The sequence below is a fragment of the Protomyctophum parallelum genome, assembly GCF_964188405.1.
Source record: "Protomyctophum parallelum genome assembly, chromosome: 1".
In the NCBI taxonomy this organism is placed as follows: Eukaryota; Metazoa; Chordata; class Actinopteri; order Myctophiformes; family Myctophidae; genus Protomyctophum; species Protomyctophum parallelum.
The window spans coordinates 51,937,057-51,959,478 of NC_139697.1; the positions used below are offsets into that span (position 1 = coordinate 51,937,057).

General features: G+C 43.6%; 1 protein-coding gene across 2 annotated transcripts in view; it reads left to right on the top strand.

Moving 5' to 3' along the window:
* Positions 1-5,425, top strand: part of LOC310863211 (TRPM8 channel-associated factor homolog) — a 36,504-nt gene extending 31,079 nt beyond the window's left edge. For both annotated transcript variants that reach the window (XM_083771395.1, XM_083771396.1), the window contains exons 15-19: positions 237-348; positions 998-1,234; positions 3,301-3,527; positions 4,603-4,716; positions 5,037-5,425. In XM_083771395.1, coding sequence (XP_083627521.1) covers positions 237-348; positions 998-1,234; positions 3,301-3,527; positions 4,603-4,716; positions 5,037-5,273 — 927 coding nt within the window. In that variant the 3' untranslated portion in view covers positions 5,274-5,425. The remainder of the gene's footprint in view (positions 1-236; positions 349-997; positions 1,235-3,300; positions 3,528-4,602; positions 4,717-5,036) is intronic.
* The last annotated feature ends 16,997 nt before the right edge of the window (positions 5,426-22,422 follow it).

A 22,422-nucleotide genomic window follows, 5' to 3' on the forward strand; every position in this document is an offset into this window, starting at 1 on the left:
AAAATGAGAATTGTGATCTCAATTCCTGTGAAGGAAAATCGAGATTCACATTCGAGCAAGAATCGTGCACCACTAATGTACTGCGGGTTAAAAAATCACCCGTGGAGTCCGCGTGCGGGTATAGGGTTATGTCGGACTATATATATATATATATATATATATATATATATATATATATATATAAATTGATCTCTTTTCATAATTGATTAAATTGATTAGTGTGATTGACTGTCCAGGTGTGGAACCTGTGGGGCGGGCTAATCTACCTGGTGGCTCCGCCCAGAACGCACCTACAGGGGGCGGAGCTCTTTGTACAAGAGGCCGTGCTGGCGCCGTACTACAAGTCTGGTGAGTGTGTGTGTGTGTGTGTGTGTGTGTGTGTGTGTGTGGGTGGGTGCATGCGTGCATGCATGCGTTTTGTTTCATTAGCATGATCGTGATAAAATAGGCTGCAGGCAGGCTGTTGTTCCGTGGCTGAGCAGTCAACTTTCCACCGCTGTTTGGAAATTGTTTGGAAATCTGTTTGGAAATCCTCACCTTGTGAACTTTATTTATTTCATATTTACATTTATATTTACACTCGATTTCAGCTCTGACATTCATTTCAGACATGCTGTAGTATGTGAAGAGTCTGCCTGTGCTATAGAGGGTATGCGCATGCATAAAGTGAATGGCAGATTGAGTGGGAAATCGAGTGGCAAAGTGAGTGACAAAGTGAATGTAATGTTGTTTAAAGTAATGCAATGCAATCAAATAGGACTTTTCTGTTTGGATGTACAGTATGGGCTGTCTCAGTAGGCATTCCCGCATAACTTCCAGGTATGATGATGATGTCACGTGCATACCCTCTATTAGCTCGTTTAGGAAAAATAAACAGTTTTCTCCTCTCCTGACAGCCATGACTGTCTCTGTATCAAACAGAATCACAAATGTACATGTGTAAATGTAATTTCGTTACTGTCCACCACTGATTAAAATGCCTCTCTTTCCCTCCAAGGCGTGACAACCCTGGCCGAGTGGGCGTCGCTGCGCGCAGCCCCCGCCCCCTGGGCGGAGCTAGAGTTTGACAGCGTCGTCATCGCCGTGCCGTCGGACGCTGTGCGACGGCTGGCGCGTCCCGACCAGCTGGCGGCGCTCTGGGATGACATCATGAGGGGCGTGGCCGACCTGGCCGCCGCCCCACACGCGTTCCCTCGCAAGGAGCGCTTCGTGGCCGATGTGCAGATCTCCAACGGTCAGTATGCCTGGTGGTGGCCTCGGGAACCGCATGCGTTTGGTTTTCGCCTCGGGAACCGCATGCGTTTGGTTTTAGCCTCGGGAACCACATGTGTTTGGTTTTAGCCTACGGGAACCACATGTGTTTGGTTTTAGCCCCGGGAACCGCATGCGTTTGGTTTTAGCCTACGGGAACCACATGCGTTTGGTTTTAGCCCCGGGAACCACATGCGTTTGGTTTTAGCCTACGGGAACCGCATGCGTTTGGTTTTAGCCTACGGGAACCACATGTGTTTGGTTTTAGCCTACGGGAACCACATGCGTTTGGTTTTAGCCCCGGGAACCACATGCGTTTGGTTTTAGCCTACGGGAACCGCATGCGTTTGGTTTTAGCCTACGGGAACCACATGCGTTTGGTTTTAGCCTACGGGAACCACATGCGTTTGGTTTTAGCCTACGGGAACCGCATGCGTTTGGTTTTAGCCTACGGGAACCACATGTGTTTGGTTTTAGCCTCGGGAACCGCATGCATTTGGTTTTAGCCTACGGGAACCGCATGCGTTTGGTTTTAGCCTACGGGAACCGCATGTGTTTGGTTTTAGCCTCGGGGACCGCATGTGTTTGGTTTTAGCCTACGGGAACCACATGTGTTTGGTTTTAGCCTACGGGAACCACATGTGTTTGGTTTTAGCCTACGGGAACCGCATGCGTTTGGTTTTAGCCTACGGGAACCGCATGCGTTTGGTTTTAGCCTATGGGAACCACATGCGTTTGGTTTTAGCCTATGGGAACCACATGCGTTTGGTTTTAGCCTACGGGAACCACATGCGTTTGGTTTTAGCCTATGGGAACCACATGCATTTGGTTTTAGTCTACAGGAACCACATGCGTTTGGTTTTAGCCTCGGGAACCGCATGCATTTGGTTTTAGCCTCGGGAACCGCATGCCTACGGGAAGAAATATTTTGAAGTAACCTCCTAACCTCCATGTGGAAATGAACTATCCCTGCGCAGGATTTTCTAACCATGCATGTGTCCATTTTGCCGGCTGGATGCACGCAGGCTCCCCCATCATGACGGTGTAGTTTTGAGTCATGCTGCCGACTCGGAAAGTGTGAGGAACCATTATGCCGAGAGCGAACACCATATGTAGCTTAATAACTTTACTTTACTTAACTTAGTGGCGGTGGTGGCTCAGGGGTAGAGTGCCTGGATGGCAACCACAAGGTTGCCAGTTCGAACCCGTGCTCCCCCCAAATCACTGCAGTGGCAGGTTTCAATTGTAGGCTATTTGATTTGGGAGGCGTACTATCATCCGACAGAGCATTGCTCCGAAGGAGCAATGCTCCGAGGTGCGCTGCGGGTCGGGAGAGGGTTGCGGTTAGGTTTAGGTGTCTGCCCCGGGGGAGGTTAGGGTTAGGGTGAGGGAGGAGGTAGGTTGTCGTTCGGACCAATGCTCTGTCGGATGAAAGGCATGCACTCATTTGATTTACACTACATTGCCAAATACTATAGGCCTATCATATTAATGAAGTACCGCATTTGAAAAGCCACCTAAATTGTGAGTGGAAGTGGAACATGTTTCTTGCATTGTCTGTCAGCATGTCACGCTATGTGCGTTAATCTCCAAATCCTGACACGCAATCTTCTCTCTCCATATAATTTAAAAATATGATTCTGATTCATACACCCAATGATGACACTTTAGCATTGCTCTAGCTGGCAAGAGCAAGTCCTGCACAGAAAATAATAGCAGAGTCAGACCTATAGATGTCAGAGACGAGAGATACGTATCGGAATGTGCCATTGTGCTGCAACAATGTGTGTGTGACGGAATGCCCCGGAAACGTGTGTTTGTTTGTGTGTGTGTGTGTGTGTGTGTGTGTGTGTGTGTGTGTGTGTGTGTGTGTGTGTGTGTGTGTGTGTGTTAGCGTTACACATCACTGCTCGTTTTCATAGTACAGTAAGTGCGACCTAGCGTTCACAATAAAGCACAGACCCGGTAGACAGGGGAAAACATAGGGATGGCAGACCTAGCACGGTACGTCCTGGGACAGGGCGTGACAGTTTTCTGTGCATATTGCAGGCTGGATGCACGCAGGCTACCCCATCATGATGCACTGGGCCTCCGCAGCTGAGGTTGTGGAAGACGCAGAGGTCCTGAGGGCCCGGGGCCTCTGGGGCCCCATCCACGAGCTGGGCCACAACCAGCAGAGAGCAGGCTGGGAGCTCCCCCCGCACACCACCGAGGGCACGTGCAACCTGTGGGCCGTGTACGTGCACGAGGAGGTGCTGGGCATCGCGCGGGAGAAGGTGGGGAGAAAACGATACACGTTGCACACTACGTTCCGTTACGCTGTGCTGAGATGTTATGTTACGTCATGGTGCGTTGTGCTGCACTGTGGCGCGCCGCGCTGTGCCACGTTATGTTATGTTCCGTTACGCTGCGCTGAGATACGTTATGTTACGTTGCTTTACTTTGCGCTGCCTTGCGATACATTACGGTGCGTTGTGCTGCACTGTGGCTTGCTGCGCCGCACTGCGCTGTGCCACATTCCGGTCCGTTGCGTCACGTCATGTTACGTTACGTTGCATTATGTTATGGTGTGTTGCGTTATGGTGCTTTGCACTGCGCAGCGCCGCGTTGCATTACGTTGCGTTGCGTTGTTTTGCACTGCGCCGCGTTGCGTTGCGTAAGCTTACAGTCCGGCTCCGGCTATTTTCAGTGTTCTTGCACGATGTATAAAACAATGCTTTAGTGATTCATCGATTTGTCGATCGTTAAAATTTACGGTAATTAAATTACATTTTTATTTGAAGGAAAATCCTGAAAGCTGGGCATAGGAGGGGCTCAAAGATAAGTCAAAACTAACTAAAAACGAACTAACTCACAAGTAAGACGCGCAAACGCGGGAAGCGAACGCAGCTCGTAAATTGCAATAACAACAATTAGAATAAATTACGTACTTTTTTTTTCTTTTTAGTTAGTAATTTTTTTAAGTTTTCTACTGTGTGTGTGTGTGTGTGTGTGTGTGTGTGTGTGTGTGTGTGTGTGTGTGTGTGTGTGTGTGTGCTACAGCTGCGCCCTCTGGTGGCGGGCGGGCGGTGTCACAGCGGGACAGACACACAGACAGACAGACAGACAGACATGATCTGCAGGGTCTCATAGTTAGTGCTCACCGCGTTTGCAATTATACTAAAGTATAATGAAAAATCAGACCCGTCTGAAGTGAGTGGTGCAAAAAAACTCTCCATCATGCACCTGTGCACAGTGTGAAGCTCAACAGCGCCCCTTTGTCACCTGTACACACACACACACACATACGGAGGGACGGACATATGGTTGCACCACTCAAAACTCCCAAACTATTCTAACCTTGCCATACAGGCTCATCCTGAAATGACTACGGAGAAGAGGAGGGAGAGGGTGGAGTCCTACGTCAAGGGAGGGAGGAGCCTCAACGACTGGCACGTGTGGGTCGCTCTGGAGACGTACATGCAGGTAAGCAGCGCTGGTAGCACATGAGGTACCAATACTGCAATGTAGATGTACCCTGTCTGGTGTGCAGTCCGCAATGTGTGCCACCTCGACACGGCGTGGGCTTGTAGATCGGCAATTTTTTCGGCCCTAAATGCCACCAGCCGTCGGCGAAACGCCAATGGGCCCCGGCCTCTCGATTTAACATCTCCTCTCCTCTCCTCTCCTCTCCTCTCCTCTCCTCTCCTCTCCTCTCCTCTCCTCTCCTCTCCTCTCCTCTCCTCTCCTCTCCTCTCCTCTCCTCTCCTCTCCTCTCCTCTCCTCTCCTCTCCTCTCCTCTCCAGCTCCAGGAGCAGTTTGGCTGGGCTTCCTTTAAGAAGGTGTTTGCAGAGTACCATACCATGAGTGACGCCGTGCCTCAGGACAACCAGGCCAAGATGAACCTGTTCGTCCGTACCTTCTCCCAGGCTGTGGAGCACAACCTGTGTGGCTTCTTCAGGGCCTGGGGCTGGCCACTAGAGGCCGCCACCGAGCAGAGGCTGTCCGGCCTGCCCGCCTGGAGCGACCACCCCATGGTCTAGTCTAGACATTTACTCTCTAACGGACCCTTGATTTCTACTCCGATGGCCCGACTTTGAGATTATCATTCTGTGAGGTTGGTTTTTTTGTGGTTTTATTTTATAGTTTTTTATGGAGGGATAGAAAGTAGGGTGACAGGAAATGGGGAGAGAGATGGGGGGGTGACATGCAGTAAAGGCCGTCAGATCTGAGTGTGCGGAGCTTCCCTTTATTTGAATTATTATTATTATTTAAAAACATTTCCAAAAAATAAAATAAAATAAAAACAAAATTCAATGTTTTTTTTTTCTCCAGTATTTCACAATGGAAAATTACATTCCATACATTAGAAAGAAAGTGTTTAAGTAGAAGTGAAAATAGCCAATCTACAAGCTCACAGCGCGGTGCGAAGAGACGCGCCGTGAGCTTGTAGATCTGCTATTTTCACTAGTTTGGTTCCCGGGCCAAACGTCTAATCTAGAACGTTGGGGAACCACTGACCCCTAGGGGTTCCTTGGGGTTACTGCAGGGGTAACCAGCATGAATCCAACATGTTAGAAAAGCTAAGCAATAACTTACACAACCAAAGCTAATATGAAGCTTCAAATCAATGATTGAATCTGCAACTGAATTGTATACAATATTTAGTGATAGTCCCTGCTTCCTCTATTTCTCAGTTAAGGGGTCCTTGGCAAAAAAAAATAAAAAATAAAAGAAACAAACATTGACGACTCCATGTCTAGTGATTCTCACATGTGTGTCTCCTAGGGATACAGGACGGTACTGCATGTGAGAGAAAGTGGAAACATTTATTTTACTGTCATGTTTTTAACCCTTTAAAGTTCACACCAAGAAAGAAGCAGTGGAACAAGTATTTGCATTTTCTACTTCCTTTAGGCAACAAAACATCAATCAATTTTATTTTTAATTATTTAAAAATAAGGCTCTACCAAACTGTAAAGATGTCGCTTGGTGGTAAACGTGCAAGCTAAACTAAAGTAATCCAAAAAATACGATTTGCTATGAATAAATACAACTTCTGCCTAATTCATTGTTGTTATTATGATATTTATTGAATGTTTTTTCATTATAATACTAGAGCGTTACTCACCCTCTTGGAACGATGCAAGTTGGAAATGCATGCCCCACCTATATGGCTGTGTATGTTGCCTGCCTCCGCTAGGGGTCAGATGGCGGGTAACCAGAGTCTGTAGAATGTATAAGAAAAGACAACAGGCTCTGTTTATCTGTTTGTCACTCTTTTCGCTGCTGGATTTATTCTCTCCATTTCAAATATCAAAATGATAGGACATAACAATCACTGGTAGCACTTTACAATTATGACCCGTTATGAAGCATTTATAAACGTTTATAAGCAGTTTGTAGACTATTAACAAATCATTAACAACCTGTTTGTTGACATTTGTAAATGATTACTAAAACCGTTATAACTATGGTTACAAATCATTTATAAGGTATTAGTAAGTAGTAAACTATTCATTAATAAGCCATTTATATACATCTGTAAATGATTATTAAATCATTTGTAATGACCAGGGGGGCAGTCAGACAGATATTTTGTGAAGCCTATAAGGAAAACGCGATTCATATAATGGCCTGTTGTGGCGCTGTCATTGGACCCAGAAAAACCCATAGCCCCATAGAAGTCCATGTATTTGGGCCCAACTTCACCTAGACTGTATTACCTTAATAAACATGGTCATGAATACTTTCTGCTTCCAGTCACTAGTTTAAAGTCTCATTTCTAATGTCATAATATTCTTTTTGGAAAATTATGGTCCCATTCATTAAAAAAATGACCATAAAGTCGCGTATGTTCTGAGGGGCGTGGCTACCGTTACAGTCTATGATCGGGATTCCCCTCCCACTCGAGTCAAAATAAAAACCAACGGAGAAGAAGGGGGGAAGTCCTGCCTCATTGTCTGGGCCAGCCAATGGGCCAGCTGGGCCCAAACGGAGCCAGCCAATGGCCAGCTGGGCCAAAACGGATCTAGAAATATGGCGATTTACATCAGGAATTACCATAGAATTACAGGCTTCATTTTACGTCCATGTTAGACCCGGGGAACGCTTTGTCCATATTTTTTACAGTCTATGGTAATGACCCATTATAAAGCATTTATAAACGTATATAAGCAGTTTGTAGACTATTAACAAATCATTAACAACCTGCTTGTTTACATTTGTAAATGATTACTAAAACCTTTATAACAAATTTACAAATCATTTATAATTAGTAAGTATTAGTAAGTAGTACAACTATTCATGAATAAGCCATGCATAATACATCTGTAAATGATTATTAAATCATTTGTAACTGATGTTATATAATATATACAAGCTATTTGTATATTTGGGAAATGTGTTTGTTCATGTTTAACATTAACAACTATAGCCATGGTGAAGCTTGTACTTCACGAGCGTCATGTCTTAACTTCCGTCTGTTCTACGCGATCGCTACATTTACAGAGCAAACGTGTACATAAACATTCAGATTTCAAATATAAAGTACTCACAACATGTACCACGGGTGTTAGAAATGTACTGGTATAGCGATTAGCATTGCTGCATCCCACATTGTGTAATAAAAGGCTTTTTCATCCGAGCTGTTTTTTTTTTGCCATTGGCTTTCAACTACGCGCCCCTATCGGTCGGGGGGAGTGTGGCACTGGGTTTTGTTCGATATAGGCACGCTGACCGCTCTGCCAATACAGACAAATAGGCGAGTGTGCTCCCGGTGTGCAACTGTGAATTTCCCAAACGAGACCCGTTTGAGAAAAGTTGTCGGGGTGCTCGGATAAAAATGCTTTTTTTAAACGCGGGATGCAGCAATGCTAATCGCTGTACCAGCTAATGTCTAACACCCGTGCCACATGTGGTGAGGACTTTATATTTGAAATCTGAATGTTTATGTACACGTTTTCCATGTAAATGTAGCGATTGTGTAAAACTGGCGTCAGTTTCGTCATGACATGTGTTGGAGCCAGTTTTATGTTTTCTTTATTTGTTCACTTCTTTCATAATGTTTATTTTCATATATATCAAATAGAAAAGATAGTTAAAATTTGGAATAATAGAAGCCCCCACCTCTAATTAGAAACGTAGTATGTCATGTCAATTTAGTGAGCCCCTTTGCAATTTATAATTTATCCCCTTCAAAGTAAAATTGATGATTCTGGAATTGAAATGCTCAGTGGGAGAGGAAGTGGGGTTGCCTGTTTAAGGTCTCTTGACATGGCTTTTGAGAACAATGGGAAATGTTTGGTGAGGCTGGGAAGGCTGGAAGTTGTTTACCTTATTTCATACTTACTTACTAGCATACTTAAATGCATCCCAGGGCCCTCACCATGTGGAGTTAGAGGTTTGGATCCTCGAATGCCTCTACAACATGTTGCATATTATTAGTGGCAAAGTCTTTGATCAACCAGTCTGTCCCTTCAGGTCAACAAACTCCTTTGTTATACAAATAGGAATTCGGCTTCTTCTCACCCTGAGAAGACCACACCCACGTAGGTGACCACAGCTGCCAAAATGTCTACTGTAGTATGTAAATTGCACAAGGCAGAAGGACACAAGAACATTGTATAATTATGGAATCCCATATTCTTCATATCCCCCCTTGACCATCACAAGATGGTCACATAACAATATGGAACCATAATTATTACACCCCCCGTGACCCTCAGCTGGACACTGCACTCAAGACACCAGAATAACAGCATTACGGTAGAATTTCCCAAAAATGGTTTTTAAACACAGAAACAATCATACGTGTATGAATAATGGAAAATTATTAGTACAGTTAACTGACATTTAAACAAGACATATGCCGCTTTCAGCTCCATTGTTACAAGAGCACTTTTTTGATATGCAATAACCTACATGATTGATGATGACTAAACGCTGCTATCCCAATGTTAGTACACAGTAAACAGAATATCAGAATAAGTCACTTCCTCGGACACATCCTGAACAATCACCCTTGGTGATACTCAAAAAGAAAACATTGTTGCGCCAGAGTTTAACCATAATAACACATATCTCTTCATATATCTAGGAAAATACCTCATTGACTCATAATTAGGCTATATGAGTCAACTTATCTAATTATACGACAAACACATACCAACATGAGGCCTATTATTTCGATCATGTTGAAAACAAACGTGACGCACAATTTCGAAATCAGAGTGAAGGAAAGTTCGTCTCCCCTCCGATTTGGACAAAGGAAAGTTCTTCTCTATGCTGCCCCTTCTAGTTACCTTGAAATGTTCGTTCTGCTGCACGGATCAAGGTGAGAAAAAGTTCACTGCTGTTTTTCCGCTGTCCTCGTCATCATCTCTTCTCCCCCCTCCCAACTCTGTTCACAACAGAGATGGGACGAAAAGAAAAGCAAACATCGTCATCACAGACCCCTTTCTGTGAAGGCCCTCAGCTTGTAGGTCAGTCGGCCACTGCTGCTCCGTGCTGCATCTCACTGCTCGCCGCCCGCGATTGCTGTCCCCGCGCCGACGTGATGATCAAGGCCTCCGTGTGGCTGTTGCCGCTCCATCGACCACTCCGCAGCCCACCCGTCCGGCGGCTGGTATCGGTCCCCGTTGCACAACACTCCTCACGGTTGTCGTCGTCGTCATCCCCGCTGCGTAGACAAGATCACGGTCGGGTCCACTGGAACTTCTTCGTCGCCGTTCACAAAAACTCCCCTCCACCGAATTAAGACGGGGAAAAAGCCGCTGGTTCTGTTTCATCTGACGTGAAAAAACACACCACCATGACGAGTTTCAGGCACCATCTGACGTATATTTTATACCATACAGGAGAGAAATGTGCACGGCAGACAGACGAGATGATGTTCCACGATGTTTATTTCAACGAAGTACAGCAGCTTACAGCATAGACTCACGCCAGCCAGCAAAGTGGCTCACGTCTCCACAAGGCTTGCGCCCAACTGACAAAGTGATCGTATTCTAGGTCACTACTTAAGCACTCTACATTGGTGTTGGGTGTCGACATGTGTTGCATATTATTAGTGGCAAAGTCTTTGATCAACCAGTCTGTCCCTTCAGGTCAACAAACTCCTTTGTTATACAAATAGGAATTCGGCTTCTTCTCACCCTGAGAAGACCACACCCACGTAGGTGACCACAGCTGCCAAAATGTCTACTGTAGTATGTAAATTGCACAAGGCAGAAGGACACAAGAACATTGTATAATTATGGAATCCCATATTCTTCAAGTGCTATAGTAATAATTGACCACAAATTCACTTGGAAACCCCATATAAATTATGTCCGGTCCAAAATAGCAAGAAGTGTTGGTGTTCTAGGCAAAACAAGGTATTTATTAAATTATAAGTCACTGCTCACATTATACAATACGCTAATATCACCATATCTATCTTATTGTGTGGAGGTCTGGGGAAATACTTACAAAGGAAACCTCCAGCCACTTGTCATAATACAAAAGAAAGCTATAAGATTAGTGCATAAGGTAGGGTATTATGATCATACTAACAAACTGTTTTTAAGGTCTAATGCATTGAAGTTTATTGATTTAGTTGAACATAAAACAGCTCTTATCATTTATAAAGTAAGAAATAGACTAATTCCCAAGACTATCTTGTCATATTTCAAGGATAGGGAAGGGCCGGGGTATGAGTTAAGAGGAGACTTAAATTTCCAACAACCCAGTGCCAAGACCACTCGGAAGAGTATGTGTATATCTTTCCGAGGGGTTAAGATCTGGAATGCCCTACCAGAGGAAGTCAAACACAGTAGTAACTTTTCAAATTTTTAAACATTGCTCAAGCAAATCCTTTTGGCCAAATACAGCATACTATAGGGAAATTATGTATATGGTGGATGTTGACGTTATTGTATGATCAACTGATACATTTTGTACAGGTATTGATAGTCATTAGTGCTGTTATTAATACTTAATTAATTAATATTATTGTATTTATGTTAACATTAAAAATGTGAACCAAATGACATTACTCAGCAACAACATAAATGATAATGATCATTGGCAATGAGGGTAATGTGAATAAGGACAATAACAACAATAATAATGTGTAATCGAACGGTTATGTAGCGCTATCTCTACGGTGACACGGGGGGGGTTGTGTAGGGTGGAATTCTCGTATCTGACTTTTGTTTTGTGAATCTGTTAATGTAATGAGTATTACGATTCATGTTCTGTTGTAAGTAGGATAGGCATTTATAAGCTTTTAGCTTCTGCCTACTCCTTTTGAGCATCTTCATGATTTGTTTTGTTTTGTTTTCATAACAGCTTACATTCATTGTCTTTAAATATTGTATTTGAAACTGAAGGATGATCAAATAAACTAAACAAAAGAATGAGTGAGTTAAAACGGTTTCTCCGTTCCCATATCAGAGACAAAAACAGCACTGAGCTTTTTCAGGAGCATAGTACTGCCAGACAGCAAGACAAAGAGGGCCCACAGCAGTTTTTGTATAGAATCATGGGTCCAAAACAGAGAGTTGTTTTTGAGTCAGCCAGGTGCAGCCAGGTGCAGATTTTTGTTATGACAGAAAGCTTGTTCAGGGTACATTCCTTCACACACTCTACCAAGGGTTGAATGAAAAAAATAACCATGTCAGATGTGATCTCAAACCGTTCCTCACAGACTTGCAGGTTAATGATGACCTTCTCCTAGAACAGATCACTAAGTCCACAAGTGAGGAGGCAGAGAGGTTAAAACGTCTTGGTACTGTGATTAAACCCCGACCAGTGACTGTAAGTACAGCTCAGACTGAGCAGACTGACCAGACCAAACAGACCAAAGTTTACTCTGAATTACAGGCTAACCGTGCTGCTATACTAGAACTGACCACACAAGTGTCCTCACTGACCAAACACTTGGCCCAGGTTGTCAAACCCACAGAATCTACGACTCCTGTGAACCCAGGTTCACCCCCGAACCGACCCTCAATTTGACCCCAAACAGCTGAGACCAGCTAGGGGCCGATGTCAGGAGTGTGTGCAAAAGGACATTAAACATTGCCCTCACTGTTTCATATGTGGTCAGGAAGGACATAGAGCCGATGGCTGTCTGCAGAGAAAGGCACCGGGAAACGAGAGGAGGTCACTGGAGTGAGGCTGCCAGTGACCGTCGCCAGTAACAAGTCTCCAGTACAGGTTAACTCAGTTGAAACAGTATACCCCGGAAAACCAAAGTCTACACAGTGCCAGCCAACACCAAGAAAACGTGTAGCACAACTAATTGACAAGCGATGTATGGTCTCATGTGCAATCAATGGGGTCCCTCTCCAAATGCTGCTTGACTCAGGGGCCCGAGTGACTATGGTGGGGAGGGCGTGGGTAGAGGAAGCATTGCCTAGTGTCAAAATACAGCCACTCTCATCCCTATTCCCAGATAAACCCCTCAAAATATCTGCAGCAAATGGCACGGCGGTTACCTTTGATGGATGGGCTTACGTTGACTTACAGATACACAGTGAGAGCCATGGACATGCTGACATACAGGTGCCCATATTAATCAGTCAGAACTGTGTTAACTGTCCCCTGTTAGGTAGCAATGTCATTGCAGAGATGATCAAAGAGAACAAAGAACAGGTGGATATGACTGCAATACTGAAGGAAGCCATGAGTGTCAGTGAAAGCACAGTGGAAACCCTTGCTTCTGTTCTCCAGATACTGCCCCCTGATGAAACACCTCCTCAGTACACTGTGCGAGTTGGAAAGAGAGGACTAACTATCCCTGCTGGTCAAATATGTGAGGTGAAGTGCAGAGTCAGAGCATGGCCCCGTGGCGGAACAATGCTATTTGAGCCGAGCCCAGAGAACAACTGCCCTAGACCCCTTTCCCACTTTAGTAGATGTCCCCAATGGCTCAACTAAAACCGCAAAAATCCCTATTCAGAATTTCACTAAACATTACATCTATCTGTCACAGAGAACCATTTTAGGCACACTACTGGAAATTACTGAGGCCAAAACCCATTAACCATTCCACCAACAACCCAAAGCCCATAAACTGTTCCACTGTTCAAACCTGCCTCAAGATAAATGGCACCCACCTATTGAATTGTCACACCTCGAAGAGGAGAAACAAGAGATAGCCAGAGACATGTTATACGACGAGTCAGATGCCTTTGCAAAGGATGCCTCTGACATAGGTTGCATCCCAACCCTGCAACTCAAAATTCAGCTAAATGATGAGACACCAGTCCAAAAACGCTATACAATGCAATCCCGAAACCCCTGTACAGAGAGGTAAAAGAGTATGTGCAGAACCTGCTTGACCATGGCTGGATAAGAAAGTCCACTTCACCGTACTCATCCCCCGTGGTTTGTGTCCGAAAAAAAAGATAAGAGCTTGCGTCTATGCGTTGACTTCAGGGAGTTAAACCGCAAAACTGTCATCAGTCAACATGGCATCAAGTTACGTCCAAAGAAATGTGCAGCTAAAGAGAGAGAGACAAAGAATGTGGGAGAAGTCTGTTAGGTTTCCTAGGCTATTACATACAGGACTTTTCCAGGATTGCACGGACACTATTCAAGCTTGCAGAGGGTCCCAGTCTGCCCAACCAGAGACCCATTAAATATAACAACGTTGCACACAAAAGAAAAGTCACAAAGTCGGGCCAGCTCCCCTCTAATACACCTGTCCAGTGGACCCCCGAACACAGTGCTGTCGTCTCTCGCCTCGTAGACATGTTGACCAATCCACTTATTTTAGCCTACCCAGATTTTAATTCGCCCTTTGTGTTAAATACTGACGCATCCAATGAAGGTCTGGGGGCTGTGCTCTATCAGCAGCAGGGGGGGAAACTCTGCGTCATCGCTTATGGATCCAGAACACTCACACCTGCAGAAAATAATTACCATCTCCATTCTGGCAAGCTCGAGTTTCTGGCATTGAAGTGGGCCATATGCGATAAATTCCGGGATTATCTCTACTATGCACCCACTTCCACCGTGTACACAGACAATAACCCCCTTAATTATGTGTTGAGCGCAGCCAAACTCAATGCCGTCGGACATCGCAGGGTGGGTGAGTTGGCAGATTTCCACTTCACCATAAAATACAGGCCAGGCAAGGCGAATGCTGACGCCGACACACTGTCACGGTACCCAGTAAAGCTTCATGGTCACATAGGGGAGTACACTGAAACTCTGCCCCCAGATGTAGTTTCCACCATATGGCAGGGGAACAAAGCAATGGCTGAGCAGGATGTGCCATGGATGGCTGCACTGCAACTCTCTTCTGGTGATAACGATCCCCCTGTGACAATCCCCACTATCACCCCAGAAGACATCAGAGCTGCCCAAAAGGAGGATGCAGCAATCTCTGAGGTGATGACATTGAATAGGAGGGGATGGGACCCCAATGACAAAGACAAAAGACAAATGCCACAAGAGACAACGAGACTAGTACATGAATGGAACAGACTCAAACTGGACAAAGGAATTCTATACAGGCAAGCAGGAAAATGGAAACAACTCATTCTCCCCAGTAAGCTGAAGTTTACTGTGCTCAAACACCTGCTTGACGATATGGGTCATGTCGGGGCTGACAAAGTTATTACTTGCGCAAGCAGAGCGTGCAAGTAATAATTTCGCCTGGTCTTCGTTCACCGTGACAGCCAAACCGCCATTTGATGTGTATGCAAAAAAAACAGCAAATCTGTGCCTGGTTTGCTGGGACCATGATCACATAAATGACCATGTCTTACGTCATCATTTAGAGCTAGTCATACGTATACTATATACATAATCAGTCAAATAAAATAGCAAATTGTGCCTGATCTGCTGGGACCAGAGTACGTGGTGTGTATATATATATGACTAGCTCTCAATGATGACGTAAGAAATATGGTCATTTATGTAATCTGGTCCCAGCAAACCAGGCACAAATCTGCTGTTTTATTTGCATACGCATCAAATAGCGGGTTGGCTGTCACGGTTTTTGGCGCAAAGTAACCATAGTATACCGCTAATCAACTTATAACTACATACTCTATATAGTATAATATACTATATAGTTTATATATTTATATTATATTTATATTTATATTTATATTTATATTTAATATTTATATTTATACATATTATGTATAAATATACGTATATCTTACGTCATCATTTAGAGCTAGTCATAGTTAGTTTAGTATTAATATCACTATAGTCCAAGATGAAATACATTTAAAACAATTGACAATTTACAATAAATAATAAAATAATTATACTGTATAACATATTTTAATTCAGTTTATATACCTTTTTTTTCATCACATATCAATGATTTATTTTTCTTTGAAAAACTAAAAAGGGATCTAGAATATTTCTAAATTGATAAAAGTGTATGTCTTATATAGATAGAAACTTGAACCATACTTAATAATACTAAGTGTTTACATGCATAAAGTAGTTAGGTAGCAAATAGTTACTTCAAATAGTTTATTTCAAACGTTCCTTCACAGAGATACTGAGATTCCACAGTTTACAGCGGTCGAAAATACTTGCGTGCTCTGCTTGCGCACTAGTTGGCCATGTATGGCCTACTAGTGTGCAACAAGCAAGTATGCACTCGACAGAGTGCAGTTCTAGTTGTTGAAAGAATCACTCAGTTGTTGGCAATCTGTACTTTACTTTAGACTTAGAACGTAACAACAACAACAAGGTTCATAGATCGCATCATCATAACAAGAGAAGGACATCAGGGTAACCCAGCACACTCTGACCTGTAACCCACAGCCCCAAAGATGGTCCGTTGCTGCCCTCTAAAGGCCTGGCTGCATTGTCAGTTCTTGGAATGTCAGCAAAACCCAATATATCACATTTCCTCCCCTTTAAGTTCACAGCCTAAACTAAGCAGAAAATATCAATCCCTCTTGCCAATATTACACAGCATTTAAATAATATCAACCGAACACATTTTCTCTTTCTTTCTTTTTCTTTTTTCTTTTTCCTAGGAAGGAACGCCCTTCCAGTGAGATCAGAGCACATTGTTGCTCTGGAACGATCTCACTTTAACTAACAAAGTCCTTGAAGTGTGCTGGCGCACGCCTCTCCCGCTCCGACCGCCTCAACTCCGTCACCGCAGGGGTGTCCCGCTGAAGCGCACCCTCTGGAGCAGGCTGTGAGTCCATCGGGTCACTGAGCTGAGGTTCGTTGACGTCCATTACCATAGGCCGGGGGCCTGAAGCGCCTACCTCCGCGTCCGATGACACCATCGCCTCCTCCTCCGGCATCCCGCTGGGCACCGTGTCCCTCAGCCTTGCACGGACCTGATCCACATGCCCCTTCATGACACGGCCATTTCCTACAATGACCGTATAGGACACTGGGCCTGATGAGCTGTGGATGACTGCAGGGATCCACTTAGGACCATAGGAGTAGTTCTTGATGTACACTTTATCTCCAGGTGCAAAACACCTCAGGGCCTTGGTTGTGTCATGGTGCTCTTTTTGTTTCAGCTGCTTTTGCTGCACCTTTGCCTTTACATCCGGCATGAGCAGGTCGAATCGAGACCGGGGCCTCCGAGCCATCATCAACTCGGCGGGTGACACACCTGTCGTAGCATGTGGTGTGATTCGATAACTGAATAATAATAACCTTGATAACCTTGAAACCCGAGTTTGTATGGTCTCACCTTTGATCAGAGTGGTAAGTTACAAGGGTCTGATGTGTTCATAAATGAGCACCTTACCAAGAGGAACGGCGAGATTGCCAGACGTGCACGCATGTTGAAAAAAACAAAATAAGATTGAAGCTACATGGACTGCGAGCTGTAAAGTGTTTATTAAGCTGAACGGAGAGGACGCAAAAGTGGTAGTCATACATGACATCAGCAAACTGGACGAGTTTGATGTTGCTGTGAGGTAGGACCCTGGCGTCTATTATTTTAATAGTGGACATTTATTTTAATCACGATGACAATGTCACATACTATTAACTTGCCTAAGAAGGGAATGTTGATGGCTCATCTAAATGTGTGCAGTCTGAGGAACAAGTTGCATGAAATATGTTGTCTGGTTGAATCAAACAGCTTTCACGTACTAGCAATATCAGAGACACACCTTGACTCAACTTTTGATGATTTAGAAGTTGCAATAGATGGATATAATGTGTGAAACATGATATTCCGGTTAAAAAGATATGTGACTTAATGATGAATGAAATTGAAGCATTATGGTAGAGCCATATGAAATCCGTTTAAATTTTTTCCCAATTCCGTTTAATTTTTTCCCAAATTCAGTTTTTTCCGTTTTAATATTTCTGAATTCCGTATTTTGCTTTTTATGCAATTTTTTTTACCGGAAATTGAAATAAACCGGAAACGGAAGTTTGAATAAATGTCCACAATTTAATGGAGAAACTGTTTAATTTGTAAAGTGCTGCAACACAGAATTGACAGAAATACCGTTCAATTAAAATAAAGACAAATAATAAATAATAAAGGCTTCTTCACCTCAGAGTTTTTCTGTTATAAGGATAAAATAAAGTGCTTTTCAGCTTCATTATAAATGAACAAAAATGCAGCAACTTGAAGTAAAGTTGAATCAAAACCTGAATTGTGGAATAAACTGAAACAATAAAACGTGTTTCACATCGCAAGTGTTTCTACTTTCTGTTTCCCTGTAGCAGTATAGTAGCTGACTACTCAATAAAGTGCTTTTCAGCTCCATTATAAATGAACAACAATGCAGCAACTTGAATCAAAACCTGAATTGTGGAATAAACTGAAACAATACAACGTGTTTCACATCACAAGTGTTTCTAATTTCTGTTTCCCTGTAGCAGTATAGTAGCTGACTACTCCTTATTAGCTCCTGTCTGTCCGTTTAGCTTGCTTTCCATTCATTCCTCTCACATCTGTCGGAGACATCTCCATTGAAGTACATGATGGTCAGCCTCTTGGTGTTGAGCTCGGTGAGTGCCTCTCTCTTGTCTGTAAGGAGAATCTTATACTTGCTGAAACTCCTCTCACAGTCAACTGAGCTGACTGGGAAGTAGATGTAGGGCACTGCCACTTCTGCAACCTTTGGGAATATCACACTCATGCCCTTCCAGTAATCAGCAAGCGTGACATCAGCTTCCAAGGGCTCCCTGCAGTGATGGTAGGCAATCCATTGCTCACTGAGCTCAGGTGATGGCTGTTCCATGGCTTTGAGTGCTGTGTAGGCTTCCATCTGCTTCCCCATGGATGGTGCCTGCCTTGGATCAAACACTCTTATGAGCTTGCATGCTTTTGCGGTTCCATTCACTGGGTAAGAGCCCAGGTCCTCCATGATGTTGTATGCAGACACTGCTGTGGGTTGGTGGTTTCCTTCCAGGATGGTCAGAGCTGTCATCAGTTTGGAGCAGCCTTCTGCAATGAAGGTTAGCTTCACAGTGAGGGCCTCCAACTTTTCCTCTGTTTCCAGCAGGCTGATGATGTTTGTGACTGCTTGGGCGGATGAACTTTCTGCCAACAAAAATTCTTTGTACAGATGAACATGCTCTGCGTGGTACTGCACTGCCTCAAACCAGCTATTCCATCTGGTGCCCACTGATTCAGGAGGAGCCTTGGTGTGCACAAACTCCTTGTTGACGAGGAAGCTCACCCATCTTCTCTTTCTAGCAGGCTTCCTGCAGAAGACAGATCTCATCGATGACACAAGTGATGCAGCTTCAGAGAAGTAGTTGTAGTGCTGCCAGGTCTCACCCACCAGATTGATGATATGGCAGAGGCAGGTTACATGGACACTGTTGGGCATCATTCCACGCAGAATATCCCTGTATGACACACACACACACACACACACACACACACACACACACACACACACACACACACACACACACACACACACACACACACACACACACACACACACACACACACAGTTATTATACATTATTGTATTTGTTTACAGTTGTGTCCAGGGGTGAGAATCTTAGAGTCATCAAAGTCTTACAGGCTTAAACAATCAATTGTTAAAAGTGGCCTTTTTCTCCTTTCATTAAATATTACAAATACAATAATACACTTTAACATTTGATTCTTAACAAACTCCTTGTCCAGTAGCCTACCGGTATGCCTTCAGACAGTAGGCAGCATTATCTGTGACCACTGCCCAGACATCATTCAGGTCCAGATTATTGCTGTGGAAGGATTGTATGATGGCTTGGGCAACTGTTGAGTGGTTGCATCGCTCCATGAAAATCACATCCACCAGGTAGTAGTGGTTTTCAACACCTGCAATGAAAGATATCACAAGCAAAACATAATTATATTTAAGACAAATTATATTGTGACAAAATAAAAACGTCACTCACATTTCAAGTGTAAACAAATACAGCTAGGTACTACTGTACTGATATGACAATGTCAGTAGCCTAGCTATATCTATTCTATTGTGATAATATATTAAATTAGTAATGCATAATTTATGCACCTTTAGTTTACTTTATATTATTAATGTGCACCTATATTGTACATTATTTGCATTAAACAAAGATGGGTGCACCAGACTTAGCAAGAAGTTATAATTTGATTTACCATTATAGTCCTATGTTGATAACTTGCTTTGTACTGTTTGGCTATTTAATCACAATAGTGTCAGTGATTAGCCCTAGTTGTATCTATTGTGATCACTGATCATCGTTATCACACTTTGCATGTGAACAATGCACACAGCAGCTAAAATAATGTAGGCTATTTAAACGCTATGTTATTGTGATCACTGATCATCGTTATCACACTTTGCATGTGAACAATGCACACTGCAGCTAAAATAATGTAGTCTATTTAAACGCTATGTTAATAGGCTGTTAAGTAGCTCACCAATGACGATGTTGAGAACGCTGCAGTCCCTGGTGTCTGTTGTCTCGTCAACAACCACCGCCAACTTCTTCCCACGCAGCTTCTCCAAAACAGCACTAATGTGTTGGTCAAATACACGGGGCAGATGAGTTTGGCGAAGGGTCGTCTCATTCTCGGGCAGCGCTCCTCGTTGCTTGCAGTGTTTAACAAGAAACGGCCGTAGCTTCTTAAGCTTGTTGAGAGGGATGTCAGACTCAGCGCAAACAGCCACAAGATATTGAACGAACTCTCGCCTTGAGTCTGCTGATGAAGTAGAGGCATTTATGGTCATTTGTAGAGCTGGAGTGCTTTGAGACGCACGTTGTTTTTCTTTGTTTTTTTTGTGGCTTTTGGAGCCGATGTGATCAGCGCATGTGTCTTTGCGCGTCCAGTCCACCGTATGCTGACAGCATTTACAAAAGAGCTTGTTACATACATTTATTTTGAGGGTCTTTAGACCCTCAAAATTGACATGCTAATGTCTAATAGCCATAGGGTAATTGTTGAGGGATGCAGCCTCCTATGTTAACATTTGGTAGCTACGGGGTTAAAGTGGTTATACATACTTGCCTAGATAACCTTTGAATTCCAGGCTAATAAATCGTTGATACTCCCGTAGCAGGAGAATAATAATGTACTCAAGTAAAAGTACTCAAGTCCAAATTAATATATATATATATATTATATCTTAGTATAGTTAGTATACACCCTATATACAATGGCTTGCACTATGCTGGCATTTTTAAAGCAGTCAAGGTGTTGCTCCGGTTTCATTACATTATCTAAAATATTTATTTTTCTTTTTGTTTTGTTGTTAGCAGTGGGAATTGAAGATGATGACCGAGAGACGGAGCCTGTAGCCGGCACCTCAACTGAAAACATGCAAACACAAACCGATGACGAGGACTGTGGGACATCACAACCAACTGCTGATGACCAGCTCCTCTCTTCACCATAGGCGGAGCTTGAACTTGACGCCAGGGGGTGCGACTGCTTGGCTAACGACACCCGCGCGCACGCTTGCGCGATTTTTTTGACCTTTATTTTATTATTTTAGCGTTTTTACAATTCCCTAACCCCTAAAAATGAGTTATTTAGGTAGTACAGCAGCTCACACACATACACACATGCACTACAGCCGTACAGCGAGTCATCATATCATGATAAGAGAGATGATTACAAACTACAGTCAGAAGCCAGAAGTTAAGTGCAGTGCACCCCCTGAACCCCCTTAAGCTCCGCCCATGCTCTTCACACTGTTCTGAATCTGACACTGAAGACATTGATGAGGATTGGGAGGACTCCAGGGAGGGCCATTTAGCTTTAAACCCACTTGTTGAGCGACTACGGGAGATTGATAAAATAAGTCGCTGAGAGGCGATGGGATGGGCCAGGTTGTCAGACGCGCTCCGCAAACAAAAGGATCTCGCTGGGTCCAAACAATGCGTTAAAGGTGTTTTATTAAATGCAGGTGCATAACTGAAACGGTGCTCAAACATAAAGTAAAGTAGTCACAGCGATCCAACGTAAATAAAGTAAATAAATAAAGCAAAATAAGCGGAATAAAGCGGTCAACAAAAGTGCGGCTTCCCACACACCCCCTCTCTCTCACTGTGTGTGAAACAGGTGAACTATGGGTGAAGTATTCAATGAAACAGGTCCGCCCCTCTGCCTGTCAATCATCCACATTAATCACCAGTGACAGCCCACTCATTTCATAGACCAAACATCATTTCCAATTCATGGCTCTTACACGCCAGCCCCTAATTATTGGGTTATTACACAATAATTACATCAACGTAATAGGAGGCATGAAATAACAGTACTCAAATTCCCAAACTTTTCTCCCTTTTACATTGTATGAAAGTCTTTCTTCAACCGAACGCAAAACACAAGTAATTGTTCCTGCGCAAAGTCATTTTCCGGGTAACACGCTCGTCAAGTCAATATCCAAAGTCAAAAACAGTAGAGATGAAAAAATACTCAAGTGACTGTATTTGTAATCCAAGGAAAAGTAATTGTAATCCAAGGAAAAGTAATTGTAATCCAAGGAAAAGTAATTGTAATCCTTTTTCCACCTGAGTACAACAGCTCACGGAAATTGTTCACTGATCCTCCTCTGCCTCCTGGATCAAGCAGATCTTCGTTATTGGACGATCCAGGCAGCTATTCTTTGTTTTAATGCGTACCTGACGCACAAGGCCATTCTTGTCAGGAAAGGTTTGTAATACTCGTCCCATGACCCAGGAGTTCCTAGGTGCCGTGTTGTCCATGATAAGGACTATATCTCCTGGGACAATGTTTCGTTTCACTCC